The sequence below is a fragment of the Panthera leo genome, chromosome B4, assembly GCF_018350215.1.
Source record: "Panthera leo isolate Ple1 chromosome B4, P.leo_Ple1_pat1.1, whole genome shotgun sequence".
In the NCBI taxonomy this organism is placed as follows: domain Eukaryota; kingdom Metazoa; phylum Chordata; class Mammalia; order Carnivora; family Felidae; genus Panthera; species Panthera leo.
In genome coordinates, this window is record NC_056685.1 from 130,372,635 (window position 1) to 130,393,795 (window position 21,161).

A 21,161-nucleotide genomic window follows, 5' to 3' on the forward strand; every position below is an offset into this window, starting at 1 on the left:
TGCCCCACTGACCTCGAACTTGACCTTCCCCAAACACGGTGATTTGGCCAAAGGGCTTCTTCTGGAGGCCGGGTCTGCGCCCAGGAAGCACCCAGGCGGTGGGATTGGGAGCGCGGGCCCCGCGGACCGCCCCCCCGGCCGCCTCGCCCCGCCCCGTTCGCCTCGCCCCGCCCCGTTCGCCTCGCCCCGCCCCGTTCGCCCCGCCCCGCCCCGCCCCGGGCGCGGACTACAGCTCCCGGCATGCCCGGCGCGCGGTACCTGCCCGCCCCCAGCCGCCGCGCCCGGAGGATGCAGACGCCGGGGCGAGCGGGGAGGATGGAGGCCGGGGAGGCAGCGCCGCCGGCGGGGGCGGGCGGCCGCGCGCCGGGCGGCTGGGGCAAGTGGGTGCGGCTCAACGTGGGGGGCACGGTGTTCCTGACCACCCGGCAGACGCTGTGCCGGGAGCAGAAGTCCTTCCTCAGCCGCCTGTGCCAGGGGGAAGAGCTGCAGTCGGACCGGGTGAGGCCCGCGCGGGGGGCGGCCGTCGGGCGGGGTCCTCTGCCCGCCCGAATCCGGGCCGGCCTGGCCGGGAACTCGGCTGCTTTGATTTCCCCAGGGCCCGAGGCAGGAAGAGCTGGTCGGAGGAAGGGAGGAGGGAGAGCGCGGGATGTGCCCATTGTCGTGGCAACGGGACAACGCCGGGCCGCGGCCATTTAGGGCATTCGGACCACCGCCCTCGGCTCCCACCCCAGGAGGCTGGTGGATCGGGACCCTCGCCCTCCTTTGGGGCCTTACCTCCTACCCAAACGGGACTCCCGCACCGGGGAAGGAGTTGGCTGCGGTGGCTTCCCCAGGGCCCTTTGCGGTGTGGGTGGCCTAGGAGTGCTGCGCGCTGGGTAGAGAAGTCCTGGGGTGCCTTCCGAGCTGGGTTTCATCAGGGAGGAGCCCTGGCCTGTCGGCCACCATTTCTGGGCTCCCATCCCTGCTCTGCTGCAAACTGCCTGCATGACCTTGGGTCGGACCCCTCCCTGCTCCAGGATCAGCTTCCTCCTGTCTGTAACCAGAGGAGGCTGGTCTGCAGGTGACCTGAAGGGCCCCCTCTCCCTCATTCCCTGACCCTCTGATGCTGTGACCTTGGGCAAGTCTCCTCACCCTTTGACGTGCCTGCTTTCCCTCCGTAGAGTTGTCCAGATGCCCGCCCTGCCTCCCTGCAGGCCGAGCCTGTCCAATGAGATAGCGACTCCTTTGGAAACTTGTAAACATCCAACATCCCCAGAATGACTGGGGATCTGATGGAGATAGCGTAGGGCTGGCTTCAGGGGAACAACCTCTAAGAGGGACAATCACCGAGCCCTACTCTGCGGCAGGTGCTGCTCAGAGCTCACCGGATGCTCACCATGACCCCTGGTTATGGGGGAGCGGAGTGAGGCTCAGAGAGGCCCAGTCACTGGCCCCAGGTCACATAGTGAGGAAATGGCAGAGGCAGGACTTGAACTTACGTGGGTCTGACAGCAAAGCCTTTCTGTCCCATCATGCCACTTCGTTCCAGGGAAGAGCAGACTCAACGCTCCCTCCCTCCCTCCCTCCAACCATTGCTGGGCCTGAAGTAAGCGGGTGGGTTGGGGGAGGCCTCTCCTCTCACTGCCTGTGCCCCTTATCTCCTTAGGATGAGACTGGGGCCTACCTCATTGACCGTGACCCCACCTACTTTGGGCCCATCCTGAACTTCCTCCGGCATGGCAAGCTGGTGCTGGACAAGGACATGGCCGAGGAGGGTGAGTTGGTCCAGGGGGCTGGCCGGGGGGACTGCATCCTACCTAGGCCTGCCCTCTGCAGTCGGCCAGAGCCTTCGTGGAAGTCCAAAGCCATTTCTCCCAGTCAGGGCTGGGGGGACATTTGATTCCTTCCATGTTTCCCACTTCCTCGTCCCTGACAAGACTGAATCGCAAAGCCTCTGCCTGGACTGAGCCTGGGGGCTGCACCAAGCTGACCAGCCTGAGCTTTGGCCGAGCGCTGTTGGGGAGGTGACGGAGGCGGAGAGGCAGAAGACAGAGGGCGACAGTGAGGCCGGCAGTGTGTGTTGTGGGCAGGGATGCCCTTTCTCCTGACCTCCTGGGAAGGCAGGTGTGAATAGGGTGGAGACCGGCACCGGAGGAGGCACGGGCTCTCTTTCTGCGGGTGATCCGGTATCTGAGATGCCTGGCAAGGGCTGACAGTCAGCAGGCGGGTGGAGCAGGTGACGCTTCTGCAAATCCAGCGGCCTCTGTGGCACAGCTGGTTGTGGGTGGAGGTGGGGGAGGGGGAGCCGGTTCCCCAGCAGGGGTTTGGTTCTTCCGGGGGCCTAGGGCTGAGGCCCTGTAGATGCCCATGTCCGGCTCCAGCAGATGGCGGGGAAGCCATGCCCGAGCCAATATCCTCTGGGCAAAGCCTCAGCCGGGGGGGGGGGGGGGGGTGGGGGGGGTGGGGGGGGCAAGAACTATAAACAGCTCCAAGTCAACTCTTCCTCGGGGCACAAGGCGTGGCTCCGGGTCAGCTGACCCTGCCGGGCCAGCTTGGACATGTCACTTCTCCTTCCTGAGCCTCCACATGTCTATATCAATCAGGGGCGGCGATCTACATCGGGGAGAGCGTGTTTGGGGACAGCAGGTGTCCTGAATCCCAGTGTTTGTACCCTGTGGGTGTTTAGAACAGCCCATCCTTCCTCACGCGGGGCCAACGGTCTCCCCTGCTGACCCCCGTGGGACATGGCGATCTAAAGGCCACGTAGCTCCCCGGTGGGCTGGGGTTTCAAACTCGGAGCCCACGGTAGGCACCAGCCCCTCGGCTCTCGGGCAGCCCCTCAGGGGAGCACAGGTACCCGGGCACGGCTGGGGCCCAGGAACAGGGTCCGCGGGGAGGGGACGTAAACACTGCGTCACCGCCGACATCTGTTTACAGGTGCCGGGTTTCTGCCGGTTCTGCTACTCCCGGCACCTGAGACAGGGCTGGGGCCCCCATCGAGGGCCCCGGAGGATCTGGGACGAGATTTTTCTAGCCGTGGGACACCCGGAAAGTCACTTCTCTCTCTGTGCCTCCATGCCCGCGTCTGTGGAGCGGGGTGGCGAGAGCACCCGCCTTCCTGAGCTGCTGTGAGGGCGGAGGGAAGGAATACAAGTATGTCCTTTAGCGCAGCACCTGGCACCAAGGGTCACTGACACCGTGTTCGTCATCTGTCATGGGCAGGGCTCCCCAAGGCGCACTCAGGCAGCGACACTCGCGGGCCGCCTACTTGGTATTAGGTGCTGTGTAGGCAACCTGGGACAGAGGCTAGATCAGACACGGCCCGGTCCTGGGGGGGGGGGGGGGGGGGGGGCGGAGGCCAGTCAAGGAAAGAACCAGAGGGATCCTTGCCCTGTAGGCACTCAGGAGACTCCAAAGGCCTGGGGCCATTCCGCTTGTCGGTGAGACTCTCAGTTCCCTCAGCTTTGTGGGGACAATAATGCCTGCTTCCCCGTGTCCCCAGGGCTCTTGCTGAGTGCCTGAGGGGGCTTTGTAAAGGATTTGGTAGTTGGGACGGACGTGTACAAAGATGATGCATCTGTAGTGGGTTCTGAAGTCAGAGGAACTTGAATTTGGATCCCAGCTCTGCCGCTTACCGGCGGTAGAGCCTTGGGCAGCTGCTTCTCTTTCCGGGCCTCGGTTTCCCCCATCGTTCAGTGGGGGCAATGACAGTACCTACTTCTAGCGCTAAGAATTAACTGCAGTAGAGAACGTAACATGCTTAGCACGGTAGCTGGCACTTAGCACGGGCTTCATCGATGGGACTGTGTGATGGGGGGTCAGCCGAGGTCCTTCTTGTTGTGATGTTCTAGGTTCCGGCCCCAGTGAGTCTGCTGCCTCTTGCCAGCCCTGAAGCAGCCCCCAGATGGGGGTGCTGGCGGGTGTGGGTGGGTGTGGGGCAGAAGGGACACGGGGAGAGGAGGGCACGGGGGCAGCCCGAGTGACCCGGGGGCCGCTCTGTCTGTGCCAGGGGTCCTAGAGGAAGCCGAGTTCTACAACATCGGCCCGCTGATCCGCATCATCAAAGACCGGATGGAGGAGAAGGACTATCCCGTCACACAGGTCAGGAGCAGCAAGGCAGCAGGGAGCCAGAGCAGGCTGTGGCGGGAGAGCCAGAGCTGGGGGAGGCGGGAGGAGGGTCGGGAGACGTGGGGAGGCCCAGCCGGCCGGTGACGCGAGGGGCTTGTCCAGCTCCCAGACTGCCCAGCAAAGCCCCAGACGGGGAGAAGGACGCTGGGTTCTGTCCCTGACTCGCCTCTGTTTGCGGTATGAGTGGGCCCCCCACTGAGACCTGCCCCCTCTTCCCTTCCCCACGGCAAAACGGGGTCAGTGTGGAGGCACAGGGGGCCTTGTGGGGGCAACGCAGGATTAGTAAATTGTCCATTTCGTGACATCAGGCAGACCCCTGGGGGCAGAGCGCGAGGCGCTGGGGCTTATGCTTCTGAGCGCCCTGGGCCTGGTCTGGAGGCGGGGCTGGGGGGGCCCCTCTGGCCACCCTGGAGGAGACGTGGGTGGGGGCAGGCGGACGGGTGGCCCCCGGAGATTGAAGGGGGTGAGCTCCGTGGCCTCTCTTCCCCCTCGTACCACCTGTGCTCCCGCTCTGCCACGCTTCGGCTCCGTGACCTTGGGCAAGTCAGAGCCTCTGTGAAGATCCCGTAGCTCGTGGCGTGCGGGGAAGGATGAAGTGAGACCGTGCGTGTCGAGGGCTGGGCGCACGGGGGGGGTCCTCAGGACGTGGCTGCCGCCTCCCCACCTTGCACCTGCCCCTCCTTGTCTCCTTAGGGGTGTGCGGTGGGCGGGGGGAGAAGAAGCTGCGGGGGTGACAGGTGCTCGCCCCTCCCCCGGCTGCCCTCCAGGTCACCTCTCTGCCTGCAGGTCCCCCCCAAGCACGTGTACCGCGTGCTGCAGTGCCAGGAGGAGGAGTTGACGCAGATGGTCTCCACCATGTCAGACGGCTGGCGCTTCGAGCAGGTGGGTGGGGGCCACGGGGCCACCCCTGGAACCACCCGGCGTCACGGGGAAGCCCCAGGCTGGGGTTCCCCGGCACGGCCCCCAGCCATCACGCTGAACAAGAATAGGAAAGGCCACGCTCGGCCGCGGAGTGACCAGAAGGAGAGAGACAGAAGACCCGGGCGGCTTCGGTGGGGGTTCTCCCAGCCCCCGGGGCGTGGTCTCCGCAGGGGCACGGGCGGGTCTCTGGCCCCCAGGCGACAGCTCAGGAGCAAGGGGACGCGATCCCCCCCGTAGGTGAGCGGACCCCACCTGGGGTCGACCGACGCCTCTCGTGACAAGGCCACAGGCGCAGCTTCCGGGTCCCTGCCCGGGACCTGCCGGGTCACAGCCTTGCCACGCCCGGGAAGCCCAAGCGGTGACTTCCCACGAGGACTCACAGGGACCGATGCAGTCAGGAGCAACTTGTCGTGAGTGGTGCCATCCAGGCCACGCAGCTCACGTCACGCGGCTCAGGTTTCCAGAGGAACAGAGCCAGCAAGTTAACCCCACGTCACATTTGTCCTTCGAGAAGGAAGAGGGTTTGGCTGGCTCTGTAGCCGCACCTGCCCACGGCGCCTGGGACGTGGAGGTTGAAGAAGGGAGAAGGCCAGGGCTCCCCGGATGGCCGGGTGGTACGGAGGAATAGCTCCGTCCAGGAGCCAGAGGCCCGGATCTGCCACTTGCAGGCCATGTGACCCTGAGCGAGTCACATCTCCCCTCTGGGCCTCAGTTTCCCATCCTGTGGCGTGGGCCAGTCGTGCTCCCTTTGCAAGACTGTTGGGAAGATTAGAAGCGCCGTGGACAGGGGCGCCTGGGGGGCTCAGTCGGTTGAGCGACCGACTTCGGCTCAGGTCACGATCTCGCGGTTCGTGAGTTCGAGCCCCGCGTCGGGCTCTGTGCGGACAGCTCGGAGCCTGGAGCCTGCTTCCAGATTCCGTGCCTCCCTCTCTCTCTCTCTGCCCCTCCCCTGCTTGCACTCTGTCTCTCTCTCTCTCTCAAATATAAATATTGAAAAAGAAAAAAAAGAAGGACCATGGGTAAAGTCCCTGGCCTAGAGTAGAACTCCAGACACCGGAGCCAGGCAGGATCATACAGATTATCAGCATGTCAGTCTCCAAGACTCCGGCGAGGACTCAGGATCCCGGGGTCTAACCCCTGTTCCACTCTTCCTGGCTGGGGGACTTCCTGCAGGTTACTGTCTCTTCAAGCCCCGTTTGCCAGAGGGGCTGATTTTCACTCTGCCTGTTGGGCGAGGGTCCTGGGGGGCCGAATGTCATGCGCAGGGCCTCGTGGTTGTGGTTCTTCCAAGGACCCCGGGACAAAGGTGGGGCTCCGTGGAGCCCCCGGGAGCCTCTGGCAATCGCATGGGCTCCCAGAGGCTGAGCAGGCAGCTCAGGGGGCACCGATCGTTTGCCCTCCGGCCTAAGGAGGGGACAGCCTGTTCCACCTCTGCTTCTGAGAATGAACAGAATAGTCTGTGGGGCCCCACCATGCCAACCCTACCCTACAGCTTGGTTCTGGGGCGGCTTCAGCCACGCCTGGGACGGAGGTGGACGATGATCCGCCCATCGTGGCCTCCGCCTGCTTTTAGGCAGCGGCCTCTAGATCTGGGGCTGGGGTGAGCGGTGGGGAACCGCAGAGAGAAGGCGGCGTCCTCCAGGGGTCAGGCCCAGCCCGGCTGAGCCAGGGCGGGTGTCTGTGCAGCTGCCTTTAACCCGGCCTCCCAACCTGTCCTCTTTGTCCCCACGCTCCGCCCCCCAGCTGGTGAACATCGGCTCCTCCTACAACTATGGCAACGAGGACCAGGCTGAGTTCCTGTGCGTGGTGTCCAAGGAGCTCTACACCTCCCCGCACGGGCTGAGCTCTGAGTCCAGCCGCAAAACCAAGGTGAGCCCCCCCACCACCTCAGCTTCCCCCCCACCCTTTTCCTCCATCCTCTCCCTGCCCTCCACCCAGCCATCCCTGCTTCTCTCTCCCTCCTGCCGCACACACATAACCAACCACCTGGTCACAGCCAATGCCATCCATCCCATGCCACCCACGGTCCCGTCTGCTCACGCCGGTTACCCAGGCCCAGGCGGGGGGAGAAAGGAGCTAGGATTGTCCCAAGGGCACGGCCAGAGGGGGCCTGGATGCCGTTCGCACGGCGGCCACAGGGCGTACCGAACTAGGGGTTTGGGCACGGTGTGCCGCGCCCTGCGTGACCTTGGACAAGCCCCGGCCCTCCGGTGTGTTCTCTGAGAAGTGAGGGTAGACTACGTCCTCTCTGGTGCCGCCACGCTTAGGGCTTCTGGGATCCAAAATGGCCAGTTTATTTCCCAGAGGTGGGTAAATGTTCCCAGCTGGCCGGGGCCGGGGCAGGGAAGCCAAATCTGTGCATCCTGCCCCTTCCCCGGGCCCCTTCCTCAGGTGCTCTGCAGGGGAGAGGTCAGCAACCCCGGGGGGGACCCAGCCACGTGTTCCTGCCCTGGCCTCTGAGGCAGCAAAGCCGGCTGTGGGGAAGGGGGCTGAGCACAGGTCCTGCCGCCTCGAACCCAGAGCCGGTCAGAAGCCTCGAAGGCCTTTGGTGGGGCCAATGGGGCAGGGCAGCAAGCCAGGCCGGGGAAAGAGGGAGACCGTTCCCTCTGGGGGTGAAGGGGGGGTCTGTCCCAGTGCGTCGGAGACTTACGAACCCGAGCTTCCTGTCTGTCTGTCTGCCTCCCCGTCCTGCGACTCCCCCTGCCCACCCCACCACCATCAGGGTCAGTGGCTGGCACTGCCTTGCGAGGGTGCAGAGCAAGCCCGCTGCTCCTGCCTCTCTGCGCCAAAGCCTGGGAGCTTGGGGCGTCGGAACCTGTCGATGGCATCCCCGGGCCTTCCCTGGCCTCGTGTCTACTCTGGGTCAGCCCTCCTGAAGTGAGGCCTTCCCAGGCTCCCCCGGCCGCGCACCCACCCGTTCCTCTTCCAGCCCTCACCCGGCCTTGCGCCCCGTAGTAGCGGCCGGACTGCTCCGTGAGCATCCCCCAGCGGGGGCCCCGTCCCGTGCCCTTCCTCCAGGCCCTTCCAGAGCCCCCAGGGGACGGGACAAGACGCCCCAGCTTCTCCCTCCTTAAGGTCCCGCCCCCCCCCCGCCCCCGCATCTCGCCCGCCCCGAGAGGGGGCCCACGGGGACAGCCGCCCGCCGGCCCTGGCCCCTCGTTAGTTCTCCACTCTTTCTTCCCTGGGTCCGCCGGCTGGTCCACAGAGCACGGAGGAGCAGCTGGAGGACGAGCGGCGGCAGGAGGTGGAACAGGTGCAGGTGGAGGCAGGTACACAGGAGAAAGGTGCAGCCGCCCCCCGAGGAGAATGATTGCGCATAAAAGCCAGAGCCTCCCGCCCACTGCCCCGCTGGAGCCAGCCGCCGAACCGGGGGGCCGGGGCCTGCGGGCGGGGACGGGCCACCAGGGTCAGCTCAGCCGCGCGCCCGGCGCCTCGCCTGCATAACCATCCCTTCTCTCGCTTTCTCTTTACAGCCCAGTCCTCCCAGGAGCCCGCTAACCTTTTCTCCCTCCCGCCACCGCCGCCTCCTCCGCTTCCCGCGGGAGGCCCCGCCTCATCTTCATCCACCTCTTCCTCCTCCTGGATCTCATCTGCACCCTGCCTCTTCCCTCTCTGCCCCTGTCCGGGTTTCCTCTCTGCCTGCTCACGCCTCCATCCCCGGGCCGCCCCGGCCCCCGCCTCCCGCGCCCTCCACCCAGGCGCCCCGGCCCCCCCGCATCCCAGAGCCTCCCGCCTGCCGCCTCCCGCGCCCCCTCTGGCGCCTGCCGCCTCCCGGCCTGGGGACGAGGGTCGTGGCCGCGTCTCCTTGGCGCCCGCCAGCCCCGCCGGGCACCCCTGAGGCCGGGCCGCCCCGCCCAGCGCCTCCCGTCCTCGCCGCCGCCGCCGCCTCACGTTTCCTCCTTGCAGGTCCCCGTCTGCACCCCTCAGGGCTGAGGCTGCGCTTGCAGCGAGGGCTTCTCCTCCTCGGGGCCCCTCGCCCGCCCCCCCAGAGCCGCCATCCCTGGTTTGTAGCTTGGCGGAGCTGGAGGGCGGGCGGCAGCCAGGAGGGGGCGCGTCTCCTGTCCCCGGACCTGAGCCGGACTTTTCAGCCGACTTTCTCCCCTCACCTGTTTTGGCCTTGGGTGTGGGGCGCAGAGAGAAGAGCCTTAGGGGGCGGGGCCTCTTTGCCATCTGTCCCTCAGCCCCAGAGCCGGGCTGGGAAGGAGGGAGGGGGGAGGGCAGCCAGACGCCTTGGCCTCGCCCCTGCCCATCCAGGAGCCCCTGCATCACAGCCTCGCGGCACTGGGTTCCCCGTCTCTTCCGGGGTGGGAAGGACAGCCGGCCGCACCGGGGCTCCTTTGGCCTACGAGGAGTCAGCCAGAGCTGGCTGGGGATCAGGGCGTCGCGGAAAAAGCCCTGGCCGGGTGCCTCCAAGCCCCCGCTCAGTCATAGCCGCCTGCTCTGTGACCTTGGGCAAGTCACTGTCCCTGTCTCGGCCACAGTTGCCTCTAAAATGGGGATAGGCAGCTGCTGTCTGTCACCTTTTGCCTGAGCCGGCAGGGACCTGACCTTGACCGCCCCACCTTCCCCAGCCAGAGTCACCAAGGCTCTGGCTTCCACGGCAGCCACCACCCAGCCCAGGATGGGGCGTGGGGCTCCCGGATGGGCGAGCTGGGTCCCCTTCCTGCTCCCCCTCCTCGGCTCTGAATTCACCTTCTCTGGGCCTCAGCCCCCACCCCCCCTCTTCTGAGAAGGGACCCTGTAACTCACCTACCTCTTTCTCTCTCCCTCTCTTCCCCTCCCCTCCCTCCATTTCAATCTCCTCTCTGCCCTCCCCTGGCCTCGCCTCACCCCTCCTCACTGGCCCCACCCTGTCATTCCTCTCCTGGTGTTCTGACCACCCCCCCACCCGTCCCCCTGCCCCTTCCCCCTCTTATTTTCTAGCTGTTACAAGCCAGAGGCACCCGGATGTGAGGCCCCAGATCACCTCCAGGGACTTGGGGTTCCGATCTGAAATCCTTTATTTTTGTACCACGGGGTGGGGCCCCGGCTCCAGGCGGAGGAAGCACTCTCCCCCCTGCCACTTCTGTCTACACCTGCGGGGCTGTGATCTACCCCTGCCTCTGGGGGCCGGGTGGGGGCCTGCTGGAGCCTCTCAAGGCCTGAGGTGGGCCCTGGGACCCCTGGGCAGAGCCACTGGCCTGTGGCCAAAGTGTGGCGCTGTCCAGCTGTGTTTCCCACGCCGCCATGGTCCCTCCCCCGGGTCCCCCAGCTGCATGAATGAGACCCTCCCTCCTGACCCAGTCACATCTCCTCCCTGAGCCTTAGTTTCCCCATCTGTCCAGTGGGTTCTCTCTCCCCACCGCCACCTACCTCACAGGGTTGTTGTGAGGTTGACAAAGAGGAGCAGGGTCCCAGAAAGCCCTCGGGGAGTGTACAAAGCACCAGGCAGAGGGTGGCCCTCCCTTCGCCCTTCCCTCAGAGGGGGAAGGATCTGCTCAGCCCCACATGGAGATTCAGGTATTGGTGGAACGAAGGGGGTGGGGGTCGGCCCTGTCGAAGGAAGGGGGAGGGGGACTCAGCCTCCTCCCTGGCTGCTCCCACCGCCCTGTGCCCTGCTGGGTGCCGAGGGCCCCCCACCCCCGCCAGGAGGGGGCGGGCAGGGGCTCCGCAGGGGCAGTGCAGACAGGGGCAGTGCAGCCGGCAGGAACCAGTGAGAAGGGAAAGGGGGCCGCTCCTCCCTTTGCCCTGGGGAGAGTCTGGGGGCAGCAGGGGCTGAGCAAGGGGCCCCTCCTGCGTTGATGATCTCCCAGGCTGTGCCCAACCCCACCATGTAATAAAACCTGAAGAAACAGCCACGGGGCTGCCTCCCTCTCTTCCTCTGGGCCGCTTTTGGGGATGGGGCTAACCTCAAGGTCGGATAAATGACTCAAAGGTAACGGGGCTTTTTCTTAACGGGCCCTGCCCTGTGGTCACTCTTCTGTGTGTATGGGGAGTGGGGGAGGGAGGTCAGGGCTGCATCCTCCGCCCAGTGGCCCAACGGCAAGGTCACCAGCTCTGCCTTGCTGGGAGAACGTTGGCACGTGCCTGCCCCTCTCTGGGCCTCAGTTTCCTCATCTGTAAGGTAAAGGGTTGGACCAGGTGACTAGCAAGGCCCAGCCCCTGGAGAGCCAGGCAGGTCTCTTCCTGCCTCCAGCTAGGGATGCTGAGGGGGCAGGGGGTTGCTGAAATCAGGATAGCAGCCCCCCCCCCCCTCTGCTGCGTCCTAACCCCCAGGGTGCCCCCTCTGCATCCTGCTGTGACTTCTCTTGGTCCCCTCCACACCTCGCCATTGCTGTCACCCTTCTGTTGCCAGTCTCAGAAAATATAAACACCCGGGCGCCTGCTCCACGTTATCTGAGCCCGCCCGCCCGCAGGACCCTGGGCTTCTCTTTCCTGCCCAGCAGGGCCTCCCACCCCACCCTGCCCCGCCCTGGCCAAGCCCTGCTAAGTTTTCACCTTGCTCCCCTGCCCTGGCATCCCTGCAAAACAGGGGGCCCCTAAGCAGAGGCCTTGCCTGGGGCCAGGCGAGGCTCCCCCCCCCCTCCACTCAGGCCAGGGGGGGCCCTCACCACTCCCCTTGGGGCATCTGGCTAGCCGAACTGACCTCACATTTTGTGTCCTGCTTTGCAGAACCGTCCCCAGGAGGCTTGTTAAAAGAACAGACCGTCCAGCCTGCCCCCGTCCCCATTCTAAGACCGGGGTGAGACCCACAAATGTCTATCTCAGCAGGGCCCCCAACACTGTGTGTGGCCGCACCTGTGGGAAGCCTGAGAGGCTAGGGGCTGGAATGCTTTAACATCCTCCACCCCCCCACCCCCCCCCCCCCCCCCCCACCCCCCCCCACCCCCCCACCCCCCCCCCCCCCCCCGGACCTGGAGCTGTCCCCCTAGGGTCTGCTCTGCCCTCTCATCCTGCAGGCGGGCCCAGCAGGCAAGAGATCGCCTGCACGGGCCTCTGGACTAGCAGGCCGTAGCCAAAGCACCAGAGGTCCTCTCTGACCGCTGCCGCTTGGTCGCTAAGGCTCCGTCCTCCCAGCACCCTTTCAGCTCTGGCCACGCCTCTCAGCCTCCCCCGGGAGCGCCCCCTCTGGAGTGTCTATCTCCCCGCCTCCTCAGCCTCCCCGGCAGCATGTCTTCTGAGGAGGGGCTCTGAAATCCTCCAGACCTCAAGCCCCCACTTACCTCTTGCACACCTCCCTCCTAGAGGAAATCCCAAGTTCTGGCACTTTCTCAGAGTCTTCCCCCCCACCCCCCTGCAGCCAAGTTCTGGCACTTTCTCAGAGTCTTCCCCCACCGCCCCCCGCAGCCAGGTGTCCCAGGCCAGGCAACAGGGGATCAGAACAGACCCCTTGGGATGGTCCCTGGGTGATTCCTCTGTCACCCAACCCCAATCCATGGAGGCACCTGGAGGACACTGAGGGTCCTTCAAGTCCATCCTTGCTGCCCCGCTCATTAGAGCCTACCCTCTCCCTCCTGGAGTCCCGCAGTGGCCTCCTCAAGGCCTCCCTGCCTCCCACTCCGTCCACACTGCTGCTGGTGGTCCATTCCACAATGTGAATCCACTCACGTGTCATTCTCCTGTCATAAAGGCTTGCGTGGCTACCCAGAGCATGCAGGGTCAAGTCCTAAGCTCAACTCCAAACTCTTTGTCAGCTGCTCTGAGTCCCTCCCCGCCCCCCCAACACTCCTTTTCATTCCTTCCCACTCAACCTCTGTTTCGCTCAAAACAGCTTACCAATATGTCCCGTTCTGGTGGGACTCTGCCTTTGCACGTGCTGTTCCCCTGTCTGGAATGCCCTTCCCCACCTTGGCCATCTTCGGGCCGCACAACTCAAGCCTCACCTCCTCCAGGCAGCCTTCCCTGACTCCCCGAGTTCTCGGCTACCCCAGAGCCCCTTCATGCTGGATTGCCATCCCCAGGCCTCCTGAGATCAGGAGCTGAGCTCTGTGCGTCTCCGTGGCCCCACTGCAGGAGTTGACACACAGCAGGAGAGCTTGCCGGGTAAATGATGCCAAGAATGCAAAGGGAGCGTTGTGCCGGAGAAGTGGAGGACTGGGAACCAGGAGGTGAGGCTTCCACGCCAGGCTTCACCCCCAAACGCGGGTGTGCCAACGAGGACGGCTCTGCTCCTCTCTGCCTCAGTGTCCTCCCAGGCTTCCAGAAGGAGCCCATCACTTGTCCCATCCTTCGCTCTGCTCTCCGGTTCACCAAACCCCTGCCTTCCTGGGGTTGGTCCTGGGACCCGGACAACTGCCCGGGAGGTCACTCTCCTGCCCCCACTGACCTAACCTTGGCCTTCCAGACATTTGACGAACAGACCGGGCAGGAAGCGGAGGCTCGCACAGTCGAGAGCGTGAGGTCAGTGCTCCGGGGCCCTGTTTAACCCCCAGAGCAGAGCCTCAGATCAAACGGCTTTATTCCACAGGGCGGCGGAGCTCACTTACAGGTGAGAGTGAGCAGTGGAGGCCCGGGGGACAGGTAGGGGTGGGGGGAGAACCCTACACCCGGGGCTCCCCCACCCTTTGGCTTACAGTGGCAGCTGGCCCAGCTGGCTGTCTCCGGGGCTCTGCGGGTCCCTCCTTGAGGGTGCCTTCCATCCACACCCCCCCCCCCAAGTTCACGGGCTGGGATCTGCTCGGCATTAGCGGAGGGGAGCCCAGACACCTCTCCTGGGACCCGGAAGCCCCGCTGGTGCTGCTGAACCATTCCCCCCCACCAGAGTCAGCAGTGGAGGAAGGGGGAGGGGGAGAGGGAATCAGAAGGCGACAGGGCTGGATGTGAACCCCCTCAGCCAGGCCTGCTGACCATCCCGGCCCTGGGGTGCAGGGGGAGTCGACCACCAGCTGCTGGCCCTCCTCCTCCTCCTCCTGTTGCCCTCCCCTGGGCAGATGTCAGGGAGCAGGTCGGGGACCACGGGACGCCACCCCCTGCCTCTGCGGGGCCCTGCTTGCCCCCAGAAAACTCGCTCCCCTCCCTAGTGGGTGCCCTGGCCACTTGAGTCCGGGAGGTGGGCCCCAGCTCCTCAGCTCAGCACCTGCTGGATCCAGCCAATCACTCCTGTGATGCGGGTGTAGACACCGAAGTAATTGGGCCGGCCACAGCCCAGGCCCCAGCTGACCAGCCCCGCCAGGAACCAGCGGCCACTGGGCTCCTTACACACAAGCGGGCCTCCCGAGTCGCCCTGCAAGGGGGAGAGAAGAGACAGGGCCGCGTCAGGGTAAGGCGAGGGTCCTGGCCGCTGGGAATTTTCCAGCCGACAAGAAAGTCACACCCCCTTCTGAAGCCTCTACTTCCCCCGCTCCTGGTAAGTGGAGAGAGCCCAGAGCAGCCCTGCCCATGCTTCCGCGGGTCCTGGCCATCGCGGAAGCATCCGCGGGTGTCCCCACGCCCCACTCACCTCTGCCTCCCTTCTGTGGGCTCCCATCCCTTGCCACTGGGTCCCCTCGGGCAAAGTGCCTTGCAGGGGCAGGGGGCGGAACCGGGTTTGAGCCTTAGACCTGCCCCCCACGGTTCTCTTGTGACCTGGGACAACTTGGGGCAAGTCCCTCCACCCCACCCCCACCCCGAGCCTCAGTTTCCTCATCAATGAAGTTGGGGCTGGCCAGCCCCGCGTCGCTGGGAGGCTGCGGGGCCTCGGCAGGCCGGTGCGAGCAGAGGGCCAGGCCGCGGGTGGCGGGAGGGCCACCCTCCCTTCCTCCCTTCCTCCCTCCCTCCCTCCCTCCCTCCCTCCCTCCCTCCTCTATCCCACCCCCGCCTCCCCCCGAGTCACCTGGCAGGCGTCCTTCTTGCCCTTGCGGTAGCCGGCACACAGCATGCGGGGCGTCACCTGGTAGCGATAGGCCTCGCTGCACAGATCCTGTGGGATCAGCTGCACATCGACTTTCTGCAGACCGTTGCTGGTGGGGCCTGCCCCGTGCGGCCGAGGGCGGAAGGCAGACATGAGACCTGACTCTTCCTCCCGCCCTTCCCCTTGTTCTCAGGAGCCCCCCTTCATCTGCTCTGCTCACCCCCTACCCCTCCACCTCACCATCACTCGGCTCTGGCTCCTCGCAGCCCCTGGGGACACAGCCCCCCCCCCCCAAAGCCTATCAGGACCAGTGTCCCTCTCCACACCCCCCAGCCCCTCCTGCTGGCGGCCTCTTGCCTGCTCTCCTCGGTGACGGCTCCTGGGGAGATCTTTCCAGAGCGCACACCTGACCCCTACACTCTTCCCCTAAAAGTCATCAGTGCTACCCCCGCGTCCAGCCCGGTGCTTTTCCACGAGTGCTTCACGTAAGACCCCCGCAGGGAGCCTCCGTTGGCACTGTGCCTGGTCCCACCCTGAGATCTGGTCTGTTTGGCCAGCGGGGGGCTCAACATCAGTGTCTTTCTGGAAGCCCTCAGGTGGTTGGGTTTTTTTTTTTTTTTAATGTTTATTTATTTTTGAGGGAGAGAGACAGTGCGAGCCAGGGAGGAGCAGAGAGAGAGAGAGAGAGAGAGACAGATTGGGAGACAGAATCCCAAACAGGCCCCAGGCTCCGAGCTGTTGGCACAGAGCCCGATGTGGGGCTCGAACTCAAGAGCTGTGAGATCATGATCCGAGCCGAAGTCGGACACCTACCCGAGCCACCCAGGCACTGGGTGTTGTATGGAAATCAATCTGACAATAAGTCTCACATATTTAAATAAATAAATAAATAAAGTGCGGGTCGGGTGAACTCCTGGTCCAACCTCCTCACAGTGGCCCATGAGACCCCTGTCCTTCCTGCTGGTCCTCACCCAGACCCACCTGCCCCCAGCTCCCCTCTGGTGCCGGCCGTTCTCAGGGCTCCCTGGGCAGCTTCCTGTGCGCTTAACCGGACACCTTTGTCCTCCCCTTTGTTACTGCCCACCTGTCCTCCTAGCCCCAGCTTAGACATAGCCCCTCCTCTGGACGCCTCCCAGACCGTGCCTGGCTAGGCGTCTCCTCTGGGCTGCCACCGCCGTTGTGCCTCCCCACCCATGTCGGCTCTTAGCACCGTCTCCCCCCAGAATGTTCTCTTCTCATCTTTATAGTCCCTTTGCCCAACTCAATGCCTCGCATATAGTAGGTGCTCATAAATGTGCCCTTGGATGAATGAATGAATGAAGGAAGGAAGGAAGGAAGGAGCAAATGAACCAACCCTTGATTTACTCTTCTCCATCATCCCCTCCATCCAGTCACTTTCCATCTGAGCCTCAGTTTCCCCATCTTTATCCGCACGGTCCCGCTGGCCTGCCTCCAGATTGTAAATCATGTCCCCGTCTTTAAAGCCACCACCTTTAAGGGGTGCTGGGCATGGCTGTGGTTATGCCAGCCTGGGCCTATATTCACGGAACAGAAGTAGCCTCCAGGGATGGTCAGTTTAGGTGGGAAGGGGAGAAACCCCCCTGCTGCTGAGAGGCTGTAGCAGGAACAGCAGGGGGTCTGGGGTCAGGCGGTCCTAGGTTCCAACCCTGTCTGGCTGTGTGACTTTGAGCAGCTGCTAAAAAAAAAAATGTCTCTGTGCCTCAGTTTCCCCATCCATAAAATGGACCGTAATAGCCACCCTTCGGGGTGTCCGACGGAATACATGAGACCACGTTCCCTAAAACCCAACCTCGATGTAGAAAGTGGTAACAATTAAGAGCGCTCCCCGGGCCCCCTCCGCCCCACCTCTGTCCCAGGAGCGGAGGTCGGAGCTTGCCCGTGGGGCTGTTGGGTTCCTAGCCTGCCCCACCACCTCACCCATAGGGAACATCCCCCCCGCGACCTTCGTTCCCTTTAAATACGTCATGCAAGGAGGGAAAGGCCTGGAAGGCAGGAGCCACCCGCTTCTGTGACAAGCAGCCCCGGTTCACCCCGGGACCAGAGGGCCGCTGGGGTGGAGCCCTGGGGCCCTTTGCCCGCACCCCGACTCCCTAGACCTGCCCCCCACCCCCCCCCCCCGAAGCCGGCTCACCGCCCTCGCGCAGGGCGCCCCAGCCCGTGATCCAGCAGTGCAGGCCGGGCTCGAAGAAGTGGGAGCGCGCGGGCAGGCAGACGGGGCGCACGGCGGGCGAGCGCACCACGGGGTGGTCGAGCTGCAGCAGGGCCACGTCGTAGTCGTGGCTGTCCTCCTCGTGGTAAGGGTGCAGGAGCAGGCGGCTCACCTTGAAGGACACCTCGCCCGGCCAGCGCGAGCTCTGCCACACCTTGCCCAGGAACACGGTCCACAGCGCCGGGGAGGCCATGCTGGGGGTGGGGAGGGGGCGCGTCCTCGCTCAGCCGCGGCCTCTCCGGTCCCAGCCCCTGGGGAGAGCCAGCTTCCCCACGTGGGCCGCGGGCCACCACACCCTCCCTTCCCCCCGCCCCCGGGTAGCTGGTGGGGGGGGGGGGTACAGTGTGGGTGCTGGCACCGGAATCCACCTGCCTGGGTTCCAGTCCCAGCTTCACCCCTGCCTCCGTGTGTGTGCGCCTCTCTAGCCCTCAGTCTCCCCATCTGTGAAATGGGGGAATAGCACCTTCTACTCCTACGTTACTGGGGGGATTCAGTGAGGCTGTGCGTGTAAAAAAATTAGCACAGCGCCAGGCAGTGACGAACATTTCTCTCCTTTTTGTCCCTGCGCTTTGCAGATGGGGCTGCTGTGAGCTCGCTGAGACCTGCCTAGTCCTCACTGGGGAGGGGAGGGGGCTCGGAGTGCGGAGCAGTCAGCAGAGAAGGGGCAGTGAAGACCCCCTCCCCACCCCCCCGCCCCCGATGTCAGGTCAGCGTCCAAATCTTTCTTTACCTTGCGGGCTGCGGGGAGCCAGGGAGGCAGTGAGAGAATGAGGTGGTCAGACTGCACCCAGAAAGAGCCCCCAGGCACCTGGGCAGGGAATGCAAAGCGGAGCTGGGCTCTGGGCTGCCTGGGGTGGCCCCAGGCGCTGGCGACAGCGTGGACGGGCCACGGCTGAGCGTTGGCCGGGCGCACCGAGAGAACTTGGTCTCTGGCTCTGGATGTAAAGAGCAGGGAGTGGGGCACCCTGATGGCTCCTGGCCTTTGGCTGGGGGCTGTGTAGACCCAGGACAGAAGAGGAGGTGTGGGAGGGGAGTCCAGAGCTGGCTGTCCTGGGGGTGAGGCGGGGCGGGGGGGATGATGGGCAGGAGATGGGGGTTGGGGGGGAGGAGGTGTTGAGAGCCCATCGTGCAGAGGGAGAAGACCTCTGTGGGGCTGGGTGACATGCCCCTTCTTGGCTTCTTTGGGTCCCACTCACCAGATCAGGGGGCAACCTGGCAGAGGGGGGGCATGGCCTATGGCCAGGTCGGGCAGTTCTGTTCTCTGCTGGTACCCCTAGTTTCCGGCCCAGCTCCCTAGCAGGAGCGCAAGAAATATTTCTGAATGAATGAGTAAATGAGTGAGTGGGGAATGAATCACTGACCCAGCTTGAATCGAGATATGGAAGTAGAGCAGAGAGGTTGAGCATCCTTTCTGGGGCCGCAGACTATGTTCATGGTGGAGCCAGGACGGAACCCAAGGGTCAGAACAGCCCGTCTGTTGGGCTTCCACCACCCTTCCTTCCTGCCTGGATCTCAGACCCGCTGTCCACCCCACCCCCCCCGGCCATGGCCTTCTCTACCCCATCTCTTGTGGTCTAGGTGCCCATGCCCCCCACTCACCTGTCCTCCTGGAAGCAGTGAGCGGCTGTTATCACCCAGCGGTCAGCGATCAGCGCCCCCCCACAGATGTGTCGGCCTCGAACCTGGAGGCTGGCCTGCCAGGGCCACTCGCCCTCCGAAGACACGGCGCCGCCCACTATGCGGCCGGAGGGGCCCTGGAGGCCGCAGTCTGGGTGCGTGGGGGAGGGGCAGGGCCAGAAGCCAGTGAGAAACAGGCAGAGAGAGCCGGAGAAGGGGAGGCATCGAGGAAAGGCAGAGGACAGATGGAAGGAGGCGGGAAAAAGAATAAAGGAGAGGACGGACCCAGAGCAGGTGCAGAGGCAGGACAGAAAGAGACAAAGTGAGCTCTCCTTCAGCTTCCCCGTGTGGGCACCTCCCTCCCCGCCACACTCCAGGGCCCAGCCGCTGGAGAGAGCCTTCTCTCCGCCCATCTGCCCCGTGGAAGGGCCCCAGGCAGCCGCAGGCCAGGCTTACCACAGTGCTGCTCGTCTGAGCCGTCCCTGCAGTCCGGCAGCCCGTCACACCGCGGGTTGGGCTTCTTCACGCAGCTGCGGTCCTCACACTGGAAGGTGAATGTCCCACAAGCCACCCCTGCGGGAGAAGGGGTGGGGATGGGTCACCGAAAGTAGGCGCCCGAGCCCAAGGGAGCCTCTGAAAAAGGCCCAGGGAATATGGAGCCTGGAAGAGGCCGGAGGAGACTGCGGAGTGATCCCTCGACCACACTGAAGGGGTCCCTGGGGCTCCTGCAGCGTGTCCTAAAGGCAGGCCGTGTCCCCTCCCCACCCTTCACCCCCTTCAGACTGGTGTGTTGAGAGCAAGGCTGTGTCTCCTTAGCAGGCTGTGACTCCCGAGGTCGTGCCTGCCACTCCAGGTGTACCGGGAGGCAGAACTATGCCTCCGCTTTCAGACTAGCTTCCAAGAACCGGGCTGTGCCTCTCCTGGCATTCTGAGGCTCCCCGCCTAGCCCGGCCTGCCTCCAGACCCCGGCCCCAGCCAGCCACCCGCCTGCTCCTCACCGTCTTCGCCGCGAAGACCTTTCTGTGCCACCACCTGGTCTTGGCCTGCTCTCCTTTCCTCCCGCCTATTTACATTTTACCTCTCTTCAAGGCCATGTTCAAAGCCCACCTCCTCTAGGAAGCTTTCCCTGCCTGATCTCCTCCCGCAGTCCAGACTTCCCGTGCTCCTGGACATGATGTCCAGAAGGTGATGGGCCAGTCACCCATCATGTCTTCCTACTAATGGACAATCCCAGAGGGCAGGGGACTTTTATTCCCAGTCCCTCACTCTGCCTCACCTATCCCTGGGTTGTCTGCAGGTGTTGGTTGGCTGGTTGGATGAATGGATGGATGCATGGGTAGTTGGATGGTTCGATGGTTGGATGGTTGAATGGATGGATGGATGCATGGGTGGTTGGATGGATGGATGGTTGGATGGATGGATGGATGGATGGATGGACGGATGGATGGATAGATGGATGCATGGATGGCTGCATGCATGCATGGATGGACAGATGGATGGATGGATAGATGAATGGATGGATGGATGCATGGATGGATAGATGGCTGCATGGATGGATGCATGGATGTATGGATGGACAGATGTATGGATGGACAGATGTATGGATGGATAGATGGATGGATGGATAGATGGATGGACAGATGTATGGATGGATAGATGGATGGATGGATAGATGGATGGATGGATGCATGGATGGATGCATGAATGCATAGATGGATAAATGGATGGATGGATGGATGGATGGATGGATGGATGGATGGATGGATAGATGCATGGATGGATGCATGGACGGATGGGTAGATGGATGGATGGATGGATGCATGGTTGGATGGATGGATGGATAGATGCATGGATGGATGCATGACAGATGGGTAGATGGATGGATGCATGGATGGATGCATGGTTGGATAGATGGATGCATGGATGCATGGATGGATAGATGAATGCACGGATTGATTCATGGATGCATGGATGGACAGATGGACGGATGGATAGATGGATGGATGCATGAACGCATAGATGGACAGATGGATGGATGGATAGATGGATGGATGCATGGATGGATGGATGCATGGATGGACGCATGCATGGATGGATGGATGGATGCATGGATGCATGGATGGATGGATGCATGGATGGATGGATGCATAGACGGATGGATGGATGGATGGATGGATGGATGGATGCATGCATGCATGCATGCATGGATGGATGGATGCATGCATGCATGGATGCATGGATGGATGGATGGATGGATGGATGGATGGATGGATGGATAGATGGATGCATGGATGGATATATGGATGGATGGATGCATGGATGGATGGGTAGATGGATGGATGGATGGATGCATGCATGCATGCATGGATGCATGGATGGATGCATGGATGGATAGATGGATGCATGGATGGATGCATGGATGGATGGATGGATGCATGGATGGACAGATGGATGGATAGATGGATGCATGGATGGATG

At 63.6% G+C, this 21,161-nt stretch overlaps 2 protein-coding genes across 7 annotated transcripts in view; one reads left to right on the forward strand and one right to left on the reverse strand.

Moving 5' to 3' along the window:
• Positions 1-267: 267 nt before the first annotated feature.
• KCTD17 (potassium channel tetramerization domain containing 17) lies at positions 268-10,851 on the forward strand. 6 transcript variants are annotated; one of them, XM_042947711.1, is made up of 7 exons: positions 268-498; positions 1,646-1,754; positions 3,989-4,080; positions 4,894-4,989; positions 6,772-6,897; positions 8,234-8,312; positions 9,952-10,851. In XM_042947711.1, the coding sequence occupies exons 1-7, from the start codon at positions 289-291 to the stop codon at positions 10,326-10,328; spliced, it is 1,089 nt and encodes a 362-aa protein (XP_042803645.1). In that variant the 5' UTR covers positions 268-288; the 3' UTR covers positions 10,329-10,851. The 6 variants fall into 6 exon arrangements, with proteins under 6 accessions (XP_042803645.1, XP_042803646.1, XP_042803650.1 ...); XM_042947712.1 differs by having other exon boundaries at positions 8,234-8,297; XM_042947716.1 differs by having other exon boundaries at positions 8,234-8,293; positions 9,952-10,066.
• A 2,202-nt stretch (positions 10,852-13,053) lies between these two features.
• The window catches only part of TMPRSS6 (transmembrane serine protease 6), a 36,189-nt gene continuing 28,081 nt past the window's right edge, over positions 13,054-21,161 (reverse strand). The window contains exons 13-17 of the mRNA XM_042947718.1: positions 19,140-19,256; positions 18,666-18,834; positions 16,989-17,260; positions 14,819-14,955; positions 13,054-14,230 (exon numbers count right to left, since the gene is read on the reverse strand). Coding sequence (XP_042803652.1) covers positions 14,072-14,230; positions 14,819-14,955; positions 16,989-17,260; positions 18,666-18,834; positions 19,140-19,256 — 854 coding nt within the window. The 3' untranslated portion in view covers positions 13,054-14,071. The remainder of the gene's footprint in view (positions 14,231-14,818; positions 14,956-16,988; positions 17,261-18,665; positions 18,835-19,139; positions 19,257-21,161) is intronic.

Bases quoted from the DNA above. Each gene is read 5' to 3' on its own strand.
- KCTD17 (XM_042947711.1), top strand. From the start codon at position 289: ATGCAGACGCCGGGGCGAGCGGGGAGGATGGAGGCCGGGGAGGCAGCG. The intron at 1,755-3,988 runs GTGAGTTGGTCC...TGTCTGTGCCAG, and splicing joins CAAGGACATGGCCGAGGAGG to GGGTCCTAGAGGAAGCCGAG. The intron at 4,081-4,893 runs GTCAGGAGCAGC...CTCTGCCTGCAG, and splicing joins AGGACTATCCCGTCACACAG to GTCCCCCCCAAGCACGTGTA.